Source organism: Lingula anatina, chromosome 5 (genome assembly GCF_051362555.1).
Source record: "Lingula anatina isolate TDL-2025a chromosome 5, LinAna3.0, whole genome shotgun sequence".
Taxonomy (NCBI): Eukaryota; Metazoa; Brachiopoda; class Lingulata; order Lingulida; family Lingulidae; genus Lingula; species Lingula anatina.
In genome coordinates this window covers 11534236-11546738 of record NC_141771.1, presented here as the reverse complement: position 1 = coordinate 11546738, position 12503 = coordinate 11534236, and the positions used below count along the sequence as shown (strand labels likewise).

General features: G+C 37.4%; 2 protein-coding genes across 2 annotated transcripts; both read left to right on the top strand.

The window, feature by feature from the left end:
• The first annotated feature begins 47 nt into the window (after positions 1-47).
• Positions 48-12383, top strand: LOC106168044 (tRNA wybutosine-synthesizing protein 4). The gene is made up of 14 exons (XM_013546971.2): positions 48-283; positions 858-982; positions 1583-1742; positions 2027-2171; positions 2569-2716; positions 3152-3218; positions 3520-3551; positions 3897-3987; positions 4402-4591; positions 4990-5232; positions 8893-9554; positions 9734-9936; positions 10548-10674; positions 11085-12383. The coding sequence occupies exons 1-14, from the start codon at positions 245-247 to the stop codon at positions 11232-11234; spliced, it is 2382 nt and encodes a 793-aa protein (XP_013402425.2). The 5' UTR covers positions 48-244; the 3' UTR covers positions 11235-12383.
• LOC147761642 (uncharacterized protein C17orf113-like) lies at positions 5271-8846 on the top strand. Its single transcript, XM_087013936.1, has 3 exons — positions 5271-7094; positions 7238-7452; positions 7608-8846. Exons 1-3 carry the CDS (start codon positions 5935-5937, stop codon positions 8150-8152), a joined length of 1920 nt encoding a protein of 639 aa, XP_086870062.1. The 5' UTR covers positions 5271-5934; the 3' UTR covers positions 8153-8846.
• Positions 12384-12503: the final 120 nt, after the last annotated feature.

The following is a 12503-nucleotide window of genomic DNA, read 5'->3' as shown; positions in this document are numbered from 1 at the left end:
AGATTTTCCTCATTTAGTTAACTGGTTGCATGGTTCGTATATTTCGTGCCAATGTCCTTTACCATTACCCACGTATCTGATTAAACCATAAGTCAGAAAAACATTTCTTCCTCCTAGAATACTGTTTTCGACCTTTGGTCATGTGACATTTGAACGAGACTAACCTTGACCCAGTTTACATGGAGAACACATGGAAATAAATAAAACTCAAAGAAGTCTGTAGCGCGGATATACAGAGAGAAAAATGAGCAAAAAGACGTCATTATCACGAGGAAATAATGCTGTATGTATGCATTCTATCGTTGGGAAAACACACAAGGGATCTAAATGTGATATTTATGCTGTAAATAAATATAATCACCTTTCAGTGTTTTGGCACCACAGAAAAATGACTTTAGAGTAGCATACAGTGTACTTGTTATAACCCAAAAAATGTTAAGTGGCCAAAAATGGTTCAGAATGTTTTAACGAATTTAATAAAAATCGGCACATTACACAACTGTTTAAACTACTACAGTAAGTAGGAAAACAAGGAAAATAATTGATATAAATCCATTAAAGAGGAAGCAGACATCAAATCGCCTTCAAACTTGATACACATCCATTTCATTTCCCAGGATATAGCCTCCCATTCTCCTTTTGTAAATCTGACACATACATGAAAATCCCCGAATCAGGCCTAATAGCTAGGCCTCTGTCGAATGCTAATGCCTCAAAAATACTGAAATGCTATTCTAAAACTCTGCAAAAGTCAGACATGACATACATGTACCTGCCCAATGGCATATTTATATATGAAATGCTAGTGTTTGTCTATGCGAAAAATTTGATTTGAAGACGTAACAATAATCTCCTAGGTACAGGGAACAAATGACAGTAGCATAGTCAGCAAGTGCTCCATGGCAGGCAGAGGTTACTTCCAGGATCCATACCTGCAGCATTTTGTGGCCAAAACCAGAAGGAGGGCACCTCTTATAAACAGGTATGTCATATCTTAAAAGCAGGGCAATGTGGTGTGTGTTGTGTGTGTGTGTGTGTGTGTGTGTGTGTGTGTGTGGGGGGGGGGGGGGGGGGAGGGTTTGTCATCCTGAAGGCAGGGCTGCAGGAAGAGGGTCAGTCACTAAGTGATTAGAAAAAATGGACGGAGGGTTGATAGGAAACTACATGAAGTACTGGTATAAGCCTTTTCCTATTTCTCAGTATGTCAGAAGTCAGTTACTTTTGTCTCAGTCAGATGCAGAAGAGCAGGTGGTGGAAGTAGCCTGTTTTCAGGTAGTGTATGTCTTCAGCAGCTGCCCCTTCCCCCCCTGCTTCACCAGATTTTTGCTCAACCTATGGCAATGGCAAATGATAAAAAAATAAACGGATAAAGATTGCTAGATTTGATCAATAAATACAATATGCTGATGTTATATGTACAATTATAATGATGTTTCACTGTCTTGTTTACCTGCCAGTGATTGTAAAAAACTGTTTTAACGAATGAAGAAATGGGCTGTAGAAATGTGCATGTAAGTTCAATTAAATAAATGATACATTGACATACATGAATATAAAACATTCACTTTCAACATCTTTCCAGAGGATACTATGTAAGAGCAAAGGCAGTTGATCACATGCTGAGATGTTTTATCACTCATACTGGGGCTAATTCTCAGGTGATGTCCTTGGGCGCTGGCTTTGATTCTGCATACTTCAGACTCAAGGCAGAGGGTTTACTGCAGGACACGGTGTGGTTTGAAGTAAGTTGGGTCTAACACTAGAAAAATATGTTTTCATAGAAATATGTTTTGAGAAATAAAGAGAGAGAGAATGGTAGATATAGAGGGGGCGGAGGGTGGGGGAGAGAGAGACAAATTTCAATATGAATGTAAGTTTTAAAAAAATTTCGAGTTTAATTAACAAATATACAGAGAGAGAGAGAGAAAGAAGTTATATGGGAGAAATAAATTACAGCATTTTTAAGGAGCAAACATTCAAATTATTACATTTGACATTGACCAGACTCCTTCCTTTTTTGCTGCAGGTGGATTTTTTGGAAACCATGAAGAGAAAAGCAGCTTTGATCAACAATAGCCAGGTTTTGCTTGATGTGTTACAGCCAGGTCAAGGTCAGACAGGTTCAGAGGGCCAGGGTCATAAACAAACAGAAAATAGGGATGCTAATATAGGTAATTAACATGAAAGAAATGGTTGTCTTTTCTACTCAGTTCTTATTATCTTAGAAAATGTCACTGAGATCATTGATTTAATTTGTCAATCAATTAAGACATGTTAATGGATTGAACTAATGCTGAAGTAATTATTTTAAAAAAAATTGTATATAGGATTAATCTGAATTTTATACATGTGTGTGAGCTTGTTCATCAGATGTAGCCATGTTCATATCGGATTTCAACAGTATACACAGATTGGTAATAATCCATGGTATTTAGACACACTTCTGGGGCTTGAGTTACAATAGATATCAGAAGATCGAGACAAATTTGAAGTCTCTGGCATTGGACATGTATCAGAGACAGACTGGAATAAGTAGAAATTTGCACTGTTACTGTTGATGTTTTTCAGTGCTGAACTGTCCAGATTTCAAGATGGTTGGGGTCGACCTGAGAGACACTGGTCATCTGGAGAGGTGCCTGAAGATGACTGGAGTGGACCTCACACTGCCCACATTACTTCTCAGTGAATGTGTTATGACTTATATAGAACCCAGAAGGTACTTTATTACTATGGGGTCCATTTTTATGATCATTTTCTTAACCTTACAAACTGTCATGAAATGGATAACACATAAGGGCTAACTCTACGACAATATTTCTTTTAGCCAAGTTGTAAAAAATAAGAAATTTAAAGAAAGTTATCTGCCATAAATCAGTCATACATTTTCTGTTGCCATATTGATTTTTTTCCTCATTTGGCTTATCCCAATGTCAATATCTTTATGGTCATGTTTCTAATCGGGGGAAAAAAGATTGGGAAGTTCTTTATATATCCATTAAAAAATAAGCCAGTAGGTCAATGCATTCTAGAAGTCAAAACAGCATTCTCTAAGTGTTGGAAAGTAATAGACTATACAGTCCAAAGAAATAACATATCAAGTTAAAGTTTGTACATTTTTGCAACATAAAGACAATTTCCCTTGGCATTTCAGTTCTTCTGCCATCATTCAGTGGGCTGCAAATACATTCACAAATGCAGTTTTTGTTACTTATGAACAGGTAAGATGAAAGGGTCAGATTACTTATGAGTTTACCTGTAATTCTGAAAATGTTATTTAATCCACTTAGATTAAATATTTTATTTAATGTGAGTAACAAGTCATGTGTTTAGTGTAAGGTCTGTTGAGCACAATTAAAAGTCTGAGAAAATAAATGGATGTGTGACCTAGGCCAACGGTTTTCCAGATTGGTCAAAAAATATTTTTGTTACTGACCCAAGGAAAACTTATATGCCCGAAGTTAAGTATATGTAAATACTATTTTTAAAAAAGTCTAAGAAATAAATTGTTCAACTCTCCAGATCCTGCCTAATGATCCCTTTGGAATGGTCATGTAAGTATGTCTAGCTAGGTGTCCTGGGAAGATTAATTTACGAAGTCAGATGGTACAACTGCAAGAACAATGAAGCAGCCTTTGATGACCTTTTATGAAGAATTCCATTTCAACCTATAAAATGAAAATTTGTATTTACATACTGCTGTTTCTTTTTGGTAATTACTCCATGATGCTTTTAAATGCAAAATATTCTCTCTCTCTCTCTCTCTCTCTCATTTATGCATTCACCTACCTACCAACTCACTAGAGTACCCACGTCTCATAAATTAAAATTGATCATATAAAAACAATAAGGCATCATTTTTTATAGATTTGTTGCCTATATGTTATTTTTCCTCTTAGGTTGAATCACTTCCAAACCATTGGTTCTCCTCTCAGAGGCATTAATACTTACCCTGATGCTGAATCACAAGAGAAGAGATACAGAGAACTGGTGGGTTGTGATTTTTTTTCATAAGTTTTAATATCAGATTAATATCTGCTAACACTGTCACACCAAACACAATAACACATCTAGCACAATGGCAAATCTGAAGCTCAGTCACACCTAACACAAGGTCTTATGTCATACTCTGCCACACCTAACACACTGACACGTGATATATACTGTCACACTTAATACACTATTCATTTCATATTACTTATATCTAATACATAGTTGAAATGAGCTTCCTACAATGTTATTTAAGTAAATGTTTCATTTTTGGATGTTGAAGGGTGATTAACCATTATACCCATAGTCTGTAACCTTTTTCCAAGGCCTACAGGAATTTCAGGAATTTAATTTTTTAACAGTTTATGTTGCCCAGTGTCAGAAATTCTTCTGAATTTTCATAAACTGTTTCAGGGATGGTCAAGTGTCCACTCCATGAATATGAACCAATTTTACACCAATATTTTGGACTTTGAAGAGAGGCGGAAGGTAGACACTCTGGAACCATTTGATGAGTATGAGGAGTGGCATCTGAAGTGCCGCCATTATCTTGTCCTTTGTGCCTATAGAGGGAGCTGTGTAGCACTGAGCCAAGACATGATGGGTAAGATACCAGGTCATTTATTTTTTTTTAATGTGGCAAATGTTAGACATGCCTGCCTTTCAGTAGCATTTGTAATCAAAATTAATTAAAATTGACATGAATAACAGGAAAAGATTTTCATTGTTTTGAAATTTTATTGATGTTGACAAGTGCATGTGGATAAATGCCTGCTGTCAATTCAGTGGGTATGCTAGTTTAACTTGGATAAAGATAATCAGGCAGCCATGTCTTCTGATATCATCAGCAGTCACAAATTATTTGTTTATTCTAAATTGATTTATTCATTTAGCTCTTTGTATATGGTATAATATAGTGGCCTTGATTGGAACTGATATCTTTCAAAATAAAAAAGGACTATAATTGAACTAAATATAAGATGCCCCTTTTTATATTGTCAGGCAAGAAGGAAATGGTTCAACCATACACCAGCAGTGGCAGCCTCCCATTTGACACTTTTAGCCCATCTTTCCCAGTGAAACGATATGGACATGTGTCATTGACTTCTGCAAAGCATTTGATCATGTTTGGTGGGTTTGGGGAAGAAGCTGGTCAGCATAGAAGGTTAGATGGCATAGATCTCTTTGACTTGGAGCAACAGGGTGTGCCAATCAGAATAAACATTTCTGGCAGTCACAAGATGGGTAAGGTTTCAAGTGTTTGGCCCCACGTTTCCAAGTTTTTTGGGGTAGCAATCCCAAATTTGGATGCCATATTAGATTTTACTGAAGCATAAAAGAGGAGATACTATAAAAAGTACAGTAGTTGTTGCTGTTACAAGTGTGTGTGAGAATGCACATGTGATTGCCATTACTGAAACCTTTATTAACGTGTATTTTATATTACCAAGTTGGGCATATCCACCTCAGTTCATTCCATATCAGACAGCCAACTGATTCTGATTGGCTTTAGTTACCAGATGTGAACCCTGTTTTCCAGACCACCACCACTTAAGCCAGTGTTCTCATTTACGGCGTCCCAATATGTAAAAAACGCAATGAAATTAAAAAGGACGTAAAATAATCAACACCCTTTCGTCCCAGGGACGAAAAAAAATGCGGTCCTGTTTAGGCGGGTGATTAGTTGGAGAGATAAAAAAAACAACTGAAAGGGATGATTATCTTAATGACCACGGAAATTATACAGAATGAGTGATGTGTTTGGTGAAACTAGCGTATTAATTAACAAAAACACACCGTGTTTGGCAGTTTGCTGGGCCTGTCACGTCACTTAGTGCGCCATCTACCGAATGACGCAATACGCAAAATGGCGCTCATTACGGCTGAGGTTATCCCTGACGAAAAAGACCGAGGTGTGCCGAATGCAGGTGGTTGTAATGTCTCAAAATGGCGCAGTCCCATGCTAAAAAAAAGATCCGGACTTTCAACAAAACCTGGCTGGAAGATCCCAGTTTTAAAGACTGGCTTTATGTCACGGACAACTTTATGTTTTGCTCCATTTGTAAACGTGCCAAGAAGAGTAACGTTTTTACAACTGATCCGGGATGCAGTGATTACCAGAGATCTACACTTGTTCGACACGTGCAGTCCGAACAACATAAGCAAGCGGCTTCTACTCTTAAGGGCCAGTCAGCTCTACAGCGGGCTATATCCACAGCGGAACAAAAAACAGATGACAACCTCGGTCATCAGATGAAAACTGTGTACTTTTTGGTATCTCATAACTTGGCTCTAAATCTCTACCCGGACCTTTGCCTACTTCAGTCAATGAAGGGACACTATACGTCAGCTGGAGTGGTAAATGAAATGGTTCAGTGTCTGTCAGATACTATTGAGGATGACATGAAAAATGCCATAGAGAAAAGTAAATACATAGGCATTCAAGTGGATGAAAGTTGCGACATTGCAATTTTCAAAAAATTGATTATTTATGTCCAGACTGTTGTAGGTGGAAAAGCCAGAACTTCTTTCTCTGCCAACCTGAATGTCCCAGATGGGAAAGCTGATACAATTGTGGCTGCAATTGAACAGTGGATGGAAGGATACAACATTTCAGCTTCTAAAGTCATGGGTCTGGGTAGTGATGGAGCTGCTGTGATGACTGGCCGGCGAACAGGTGTGGGAGTACAGTTAAAGGGCAGAAATCCATATCTTGTACATATTCATTGTCTGGCTCACAAACTGGCCTTAGCAGTGGGTCAAGCTGCGGCTTCAGTGGAACAAATTAAATCCTACCAAGAAACAGTCAATGCAGTCTACCAGTTCTTCCAAAATTCTGCGGTAAGATACAACAGACTCCGAGCTGTATATGATCTGATGGAAGATGACCAGTTTCTCACACTGAAGCAACCTTTGGCTGTTCGCTGGCTCTCCCTGGAACAGGCTGTTGTTGCCATCTTGAACTGCTGGTCACCCCTTGTTGTTTGTCTTGGAGAAGAAGCGGCCAATGGAAATGCTGTTGCCAGAGGGCTCCTCAACAAAGTTGATGATTATCTCTTCCTGGCCTTGACTTGCCTTTTAGTAGATATACTACCACTATTCAGCAGGTATAACTAATATTTTTTCATAATGCAATTTAACTTTTAATTTTCATAACATATTGTCACTTTTGATTCCAGTTTAAAGAAATTTATTCTACTTTATTAATGCAGGCTAGTTTAAAGAAATTTATTCTACTTTATTAATACAGGCTATCAAAGTGTTTTCAACGGGAGTGCTTGGATTTTGACACTGCTAACCGAAGTTTGGAGACAGTTAGAGGTTCACTGCATACACTCTCTGAACATCCTGATTACCTGCTCACACTAAATCAGATGGATAGAGCGGTGACTGACAATGGAAACTACAGGGAAACAGCAGTAAACCGAACTGAAGCCAAAGTTGCTACTTTTGCCAGAGTGAAAGGTACAATTTATTACTACTATAATGATCAGATAATATCTCAAGACAAGTTGTTTCAGTCTATCAAACTCAGATATTGGTTTAAATCATTTGTATATATTCATTTATTCTAACAGACTAACAGTTCACTAACTCATTTTATTTTTGTGTTTTCTCAGATGCTTTCTTCACTACTCTGAATGAGAACCTTGAAGACAGATTTCCAGTAGACACTATGGATTGTTTGAAAGCTTTGGACAAGCTACTCAACCCACAGAGATATCCACAAGCTGCTGCAGATCTTGGAGCATACGGTGGAGATGAACTTCAATTCCTTATCAACCACTACACCAATGATCAACATGCTGATGTTATTGACACTCAGAGGTGTCAACAGGACTTTGTACCATATAAGCATCACACATTCTTATGCAGGCATTTAACCTTCACATCCCATTGTGAAAATCTCATTCAGAATCACGATCAGGATTTTCCTGATTTCACTACAATGGCACAAATTGCACTGTGCATCCCCCTCAACAGTGCATCATGTGAAAGAGGTTTTTCTGCCCAAAACCTAAATAAGTCCAAATGTAGGAACCGACTTAGTGAGGCACAGCTGCAGAATATTATGAAGATAACAATAAATGGTCCGCATTTTGCGGAATTTGATTACACACAGGCTAAACTCAAGTTTCGAGCCATCCGACAGAGAAGGCAATGAATATGGGTAAAAATTACAAATTTTACAGATGCTGTATTTTTTAAGTCACATTTTCTTAAAATCAGAACATAACTATTGAATGGTAGCTACAAAACTGAAAAGCAGGCTGCCTTTTTGTTCTATTCTGTACAGAAAAAGAGCCACAAATGCTACACAGAAATATATTTTCATGATATAAAATTTACATCGTTGAAAATTTTGTAATTTTTCCCCATTGAAAAGATCGAGTCATTACCGTACTGTAAATGATCTTGGAAGCATTCAAAGTAGTTTTAAAGTCAATATTTCTAAAACAGAAAAGTACTGGTTTTATTTGACAGAAACTTACTGAGTTTCGTTCTCTAGTAGACTAGTCCTGGTACAATGAGTCTGCAGAATTTTATTTTTAAAAAGATGTTTTGTAAGATGTTATATTTTTATTTTGCTATATTTTTACATAATTTTGACCTGTTACATGTATTTCAATAAACACATTTGTGCAATTCTAAATGGTACTTATTTTTTTTTTCTTCTTCAAGAGAAGGACTCGGAAAATTTACATGGGACTCACATTTTGTCAAACATGTGAGTCCCATGGACTCGGATTTTAAAAAAATTATTGAGAACACTGCTTAAGCTACTGTAATTCAATTACTGATGGATTGACTCCCTATGATAATGATAACCAGGCAGCCTGCTAACAAGGCTTGAACAATTAAAATCAAAATAACCTACTTTATCTTGAAACACTTTTTTTATAGGAAAGCGAATGTATCATACTGCCACTCTTCTTTCTGACCAAAGAATATTTGTATATGGAGGCAGAACTTCCCCAGCGCAGCCCTGCCAAAGTGCATTCATATTGAAAATTCTCCATTTTGTTAATGGAGACAAAGTGCAGGACCCATCCAAATATCAACATGGAAGTTTGTCTTCTGTAGTGAACAAGATGGAATCAGAGTCTCAGGGACAGGAAATAAGAGTTGAAGGTGAAAGCAGTGCAATATGTTATACAGAAAATGGATCTGACTCATGCTCAGGGACAGATTGTAGCATTATGACAGCGACAGATAATGAGTCAAATGGTTGTCATGACGGATCAGGCAATGTACAAGAGTGCAATGATGGGAAATGTTCATTGACTGAACCGAACATGTCTAAAACCAAGGAAAGGTGCAATCAGAGTATCTGTGATAATGTTGACTCCACAATCAACAGATGTGACGTGATAGTGGAGAGCTCTGTGGAGGAAGTGCACTTCAAGGGGACCATCATGCCTTGTCCAAGATGGCGACACACTGCAACTCTTGTTGTGATAGGAGGACAGGATTATATCGCAGTATTTGGGGGAAGAAGCAGCACAGAGCCATTTGTGCTTGGGGATTGTTTCTTGCTCAACATCTCAGTCATGACGTGGACAAAGGTGAATGTATGCAAGTGATCATCATTTATTTTTGGGTTATTTTGCAGTATTATAAAACTGAAAACTATATACTTTGTACAGAGTAAATAATCCACAGAAATACTGAAATAAAAATAGTATTGCCCCTACTGTGTGTATGAATTATAGTTTCAGTGAGAATATTTTAAACTTTTCTTCAGGTGGAAGCAAGTGGGCCAAGTCCCTCCCCTCGCCACTCTCACTCCAGTTCTCTCTGGAGTCGCCCTACAGGATTAGGAAGTCCCAAGCTGGTCCTAACTTGTGGTTTGGGAGAGGACATGACACCGTATGGAGATGTGCATGTACTTGACCTAGATAGGATGGCGTGGGAGGAGCTGGAGATCCAAGGCACCCTTCAACCAAGGTACCAGACTGCAGAGTCTGCTTATATTCAGTTTCTTTTTAAAAAAATATTGAAAAATGTGAACATAGACAAGAAATCTTGCCATATTCACACTTGATGTTATTATGCTTATTAGTAGGAAGTTGAAAACTTCACATCCATTTCTTTTATCAAGGATAATAATTAAATATTAGCTCTGCCAAGAGTTGAAGAAGAATTTTACAATATGCTTAGAATCCGGCAAGCCTACTGAAGCTGCTTAAGGATAGTTAATTACCCCCTAACAGCTTCAGCAGGCATGTCAGACATCAGAGCAGCTTAAGCTGAATGTAATTTAGCGAGAAACCCCTCGGAGATGGGTCGATCCTGCTTGATCGATCTAGGCATGGGAATGGGGTCTAAAATCATAGCATAGAATAGGAAATGGCTGTAGAGCCAAGGGTAATTCAGGTTTATAATTGTCATTTTTACATACAATAGTCTTACAGTGAAAAAAAAGAAGAGTGACTTCATTGCAGCATTGTTATGTTTTGATTCCAGGTATTCTCACGTCTCATTGCAGCATTGTTAATGTTTTGATTCCAGGTTTTGTCACATGTCTCATTGCAGCATTGTTAATGTTTTTATTCCAGGTATTCTCACACATCTCATGTATTGGACAACAGACTGGTACTGGTGGGTGGAGTGGGACTCCAGGAAAATCCAGGAATAACTGTGGTTCATTTAACCTCAGGGCTTGTCCAGGGATTCACTATTCCTGTGAGTGCATTTACTATTTACTTCATGGTAAATTGCATCATTCTGAGATGTAATTAAGTTGTTGCAACAGATTTGGATATGATTCCAAGAAAATATGTGAAGAAGAGCAATGCAAATTTCATTTTCCATTGGAATATTTAACAAGCGCCAAGTATTGTCCAAGAATTTACTGTATCCTGGAAGAAAGATATTTAAAAGGAACTAGCTGGCATAAAGTTGAAGGTAGAGGTGGGCAAGATTCTGGGAAGTAATGAAACTTCTGGTAACTATTACTTTGATATACAGTAGAGAAATCATTTATCAAAGGTAAAAAAAATAAGCCATTATACATTTGTATTTATTTGCAGCATTTTGAAAATATTTTGTTGTTATTTTAAAATAATAATAATAATCCATATTTTCCTCCCCAGGTGTGCAGTCCCCAGGGTTCCCCAGTCCTGTTGTACAACCACACCTCCCATGTTCTACAGGACGGAAACATTGTGGTCTTTGGCGGAGGAGGCAACTGTTTTTCTTTTGGAACACACCTGAATGATGAACCGCTGGCCTTCACCTTATAATGACCTTCACCTTGGATATTAGAAATAATTGTCGAAGTCGCAACAATAAAAAAGAATGATTTTTCAACTTAAGAGAATTTGTACTTTCCATGTACTAATTGCTTATACCTCATGCAATGAGGGCCATGTAGGAGATTAATCCAAAGCAGATTAAAGGGATAATAACTCTTCGTTTTGGCCAAAAAATGAATTTTCCTGGAGTAAACAATTTTCCCATACTTACCAATGGTTAATGAATCCATTTTTACATTCAAAGTTAGTCCCTGGTTTTTTCTAAAAACTTTGATTTTTTGTTGAAATCTCTTAAGAGATTATAACTGAGTATAGCCATCAGTGGAAGTCACGTGATCTGAAGACAAGCTCAGATATCAGAATAATAGGTATAGCTGCTGTTTTTGTTGTAAAACAGAATATATTGTATTTCTATGAGTTGTTCACAATGTTTTTACTGTGAAATAAAGATATACGTAGAGTTATTATCCCTTTAAAATGGATCTAGCCTGGATAGATCTAAGTGTTTCAGAAACGAGATTAAGTAACTACTCAGGGAGCAGAGGTCTACAGGACATACCTACTTGTTCTAAGATATTTATTGTAACAAGCCGGGACATTTGTACATGCTAGACAGTGTCATTTGTGAGCAAATAGCTGCTAAACGAAGTTATGAATAAGACATATAGTATGTAGCATATCACTGGAATTTGGTTCATTCTGTCATTAACATGTCGTTATAAACAATTCAACAGAGCTCGCTCACCTTATCATGCTCGCTCACTTGTTTGTTCTCTCTCTCTCTCTCGTAGGTCAGCATTTAGTGAAACTAAGCCCATTCGTCTTTTCATTCCATATTGTCATATAGGGTTATAGGAATTTGTCGTCAAATTTTGCGTACACATACGTAGACTCTGTCCTATTTAATCTGCATATGAAGAGACTGAATGTTTTGGTCTTAATGCCTAGATGACGACTTGACTGAAAGTGGAGGTGGGACCTTACCTCGGAAGTATATAGACGAAACTGCTGTTACCACGTTCAAATGATTATACAATCTAAACTTTATGTAGATTTGTATGTAAACACCTGTCCCGCAATTCCACAGGTCGCGTAGTAAATAATAGACTCGTTTTTGAGGTACAAATGTCTTTTTTTTTTTCCCCTTAGATTATGCCACCAGTCTTTTTCATTCCTCTCATGTACAATACAATTACAAAATTAAAATAAAATACGACTTCATGATATGGCTAGGTTCACGAGCTGGCAAAAGAGGCA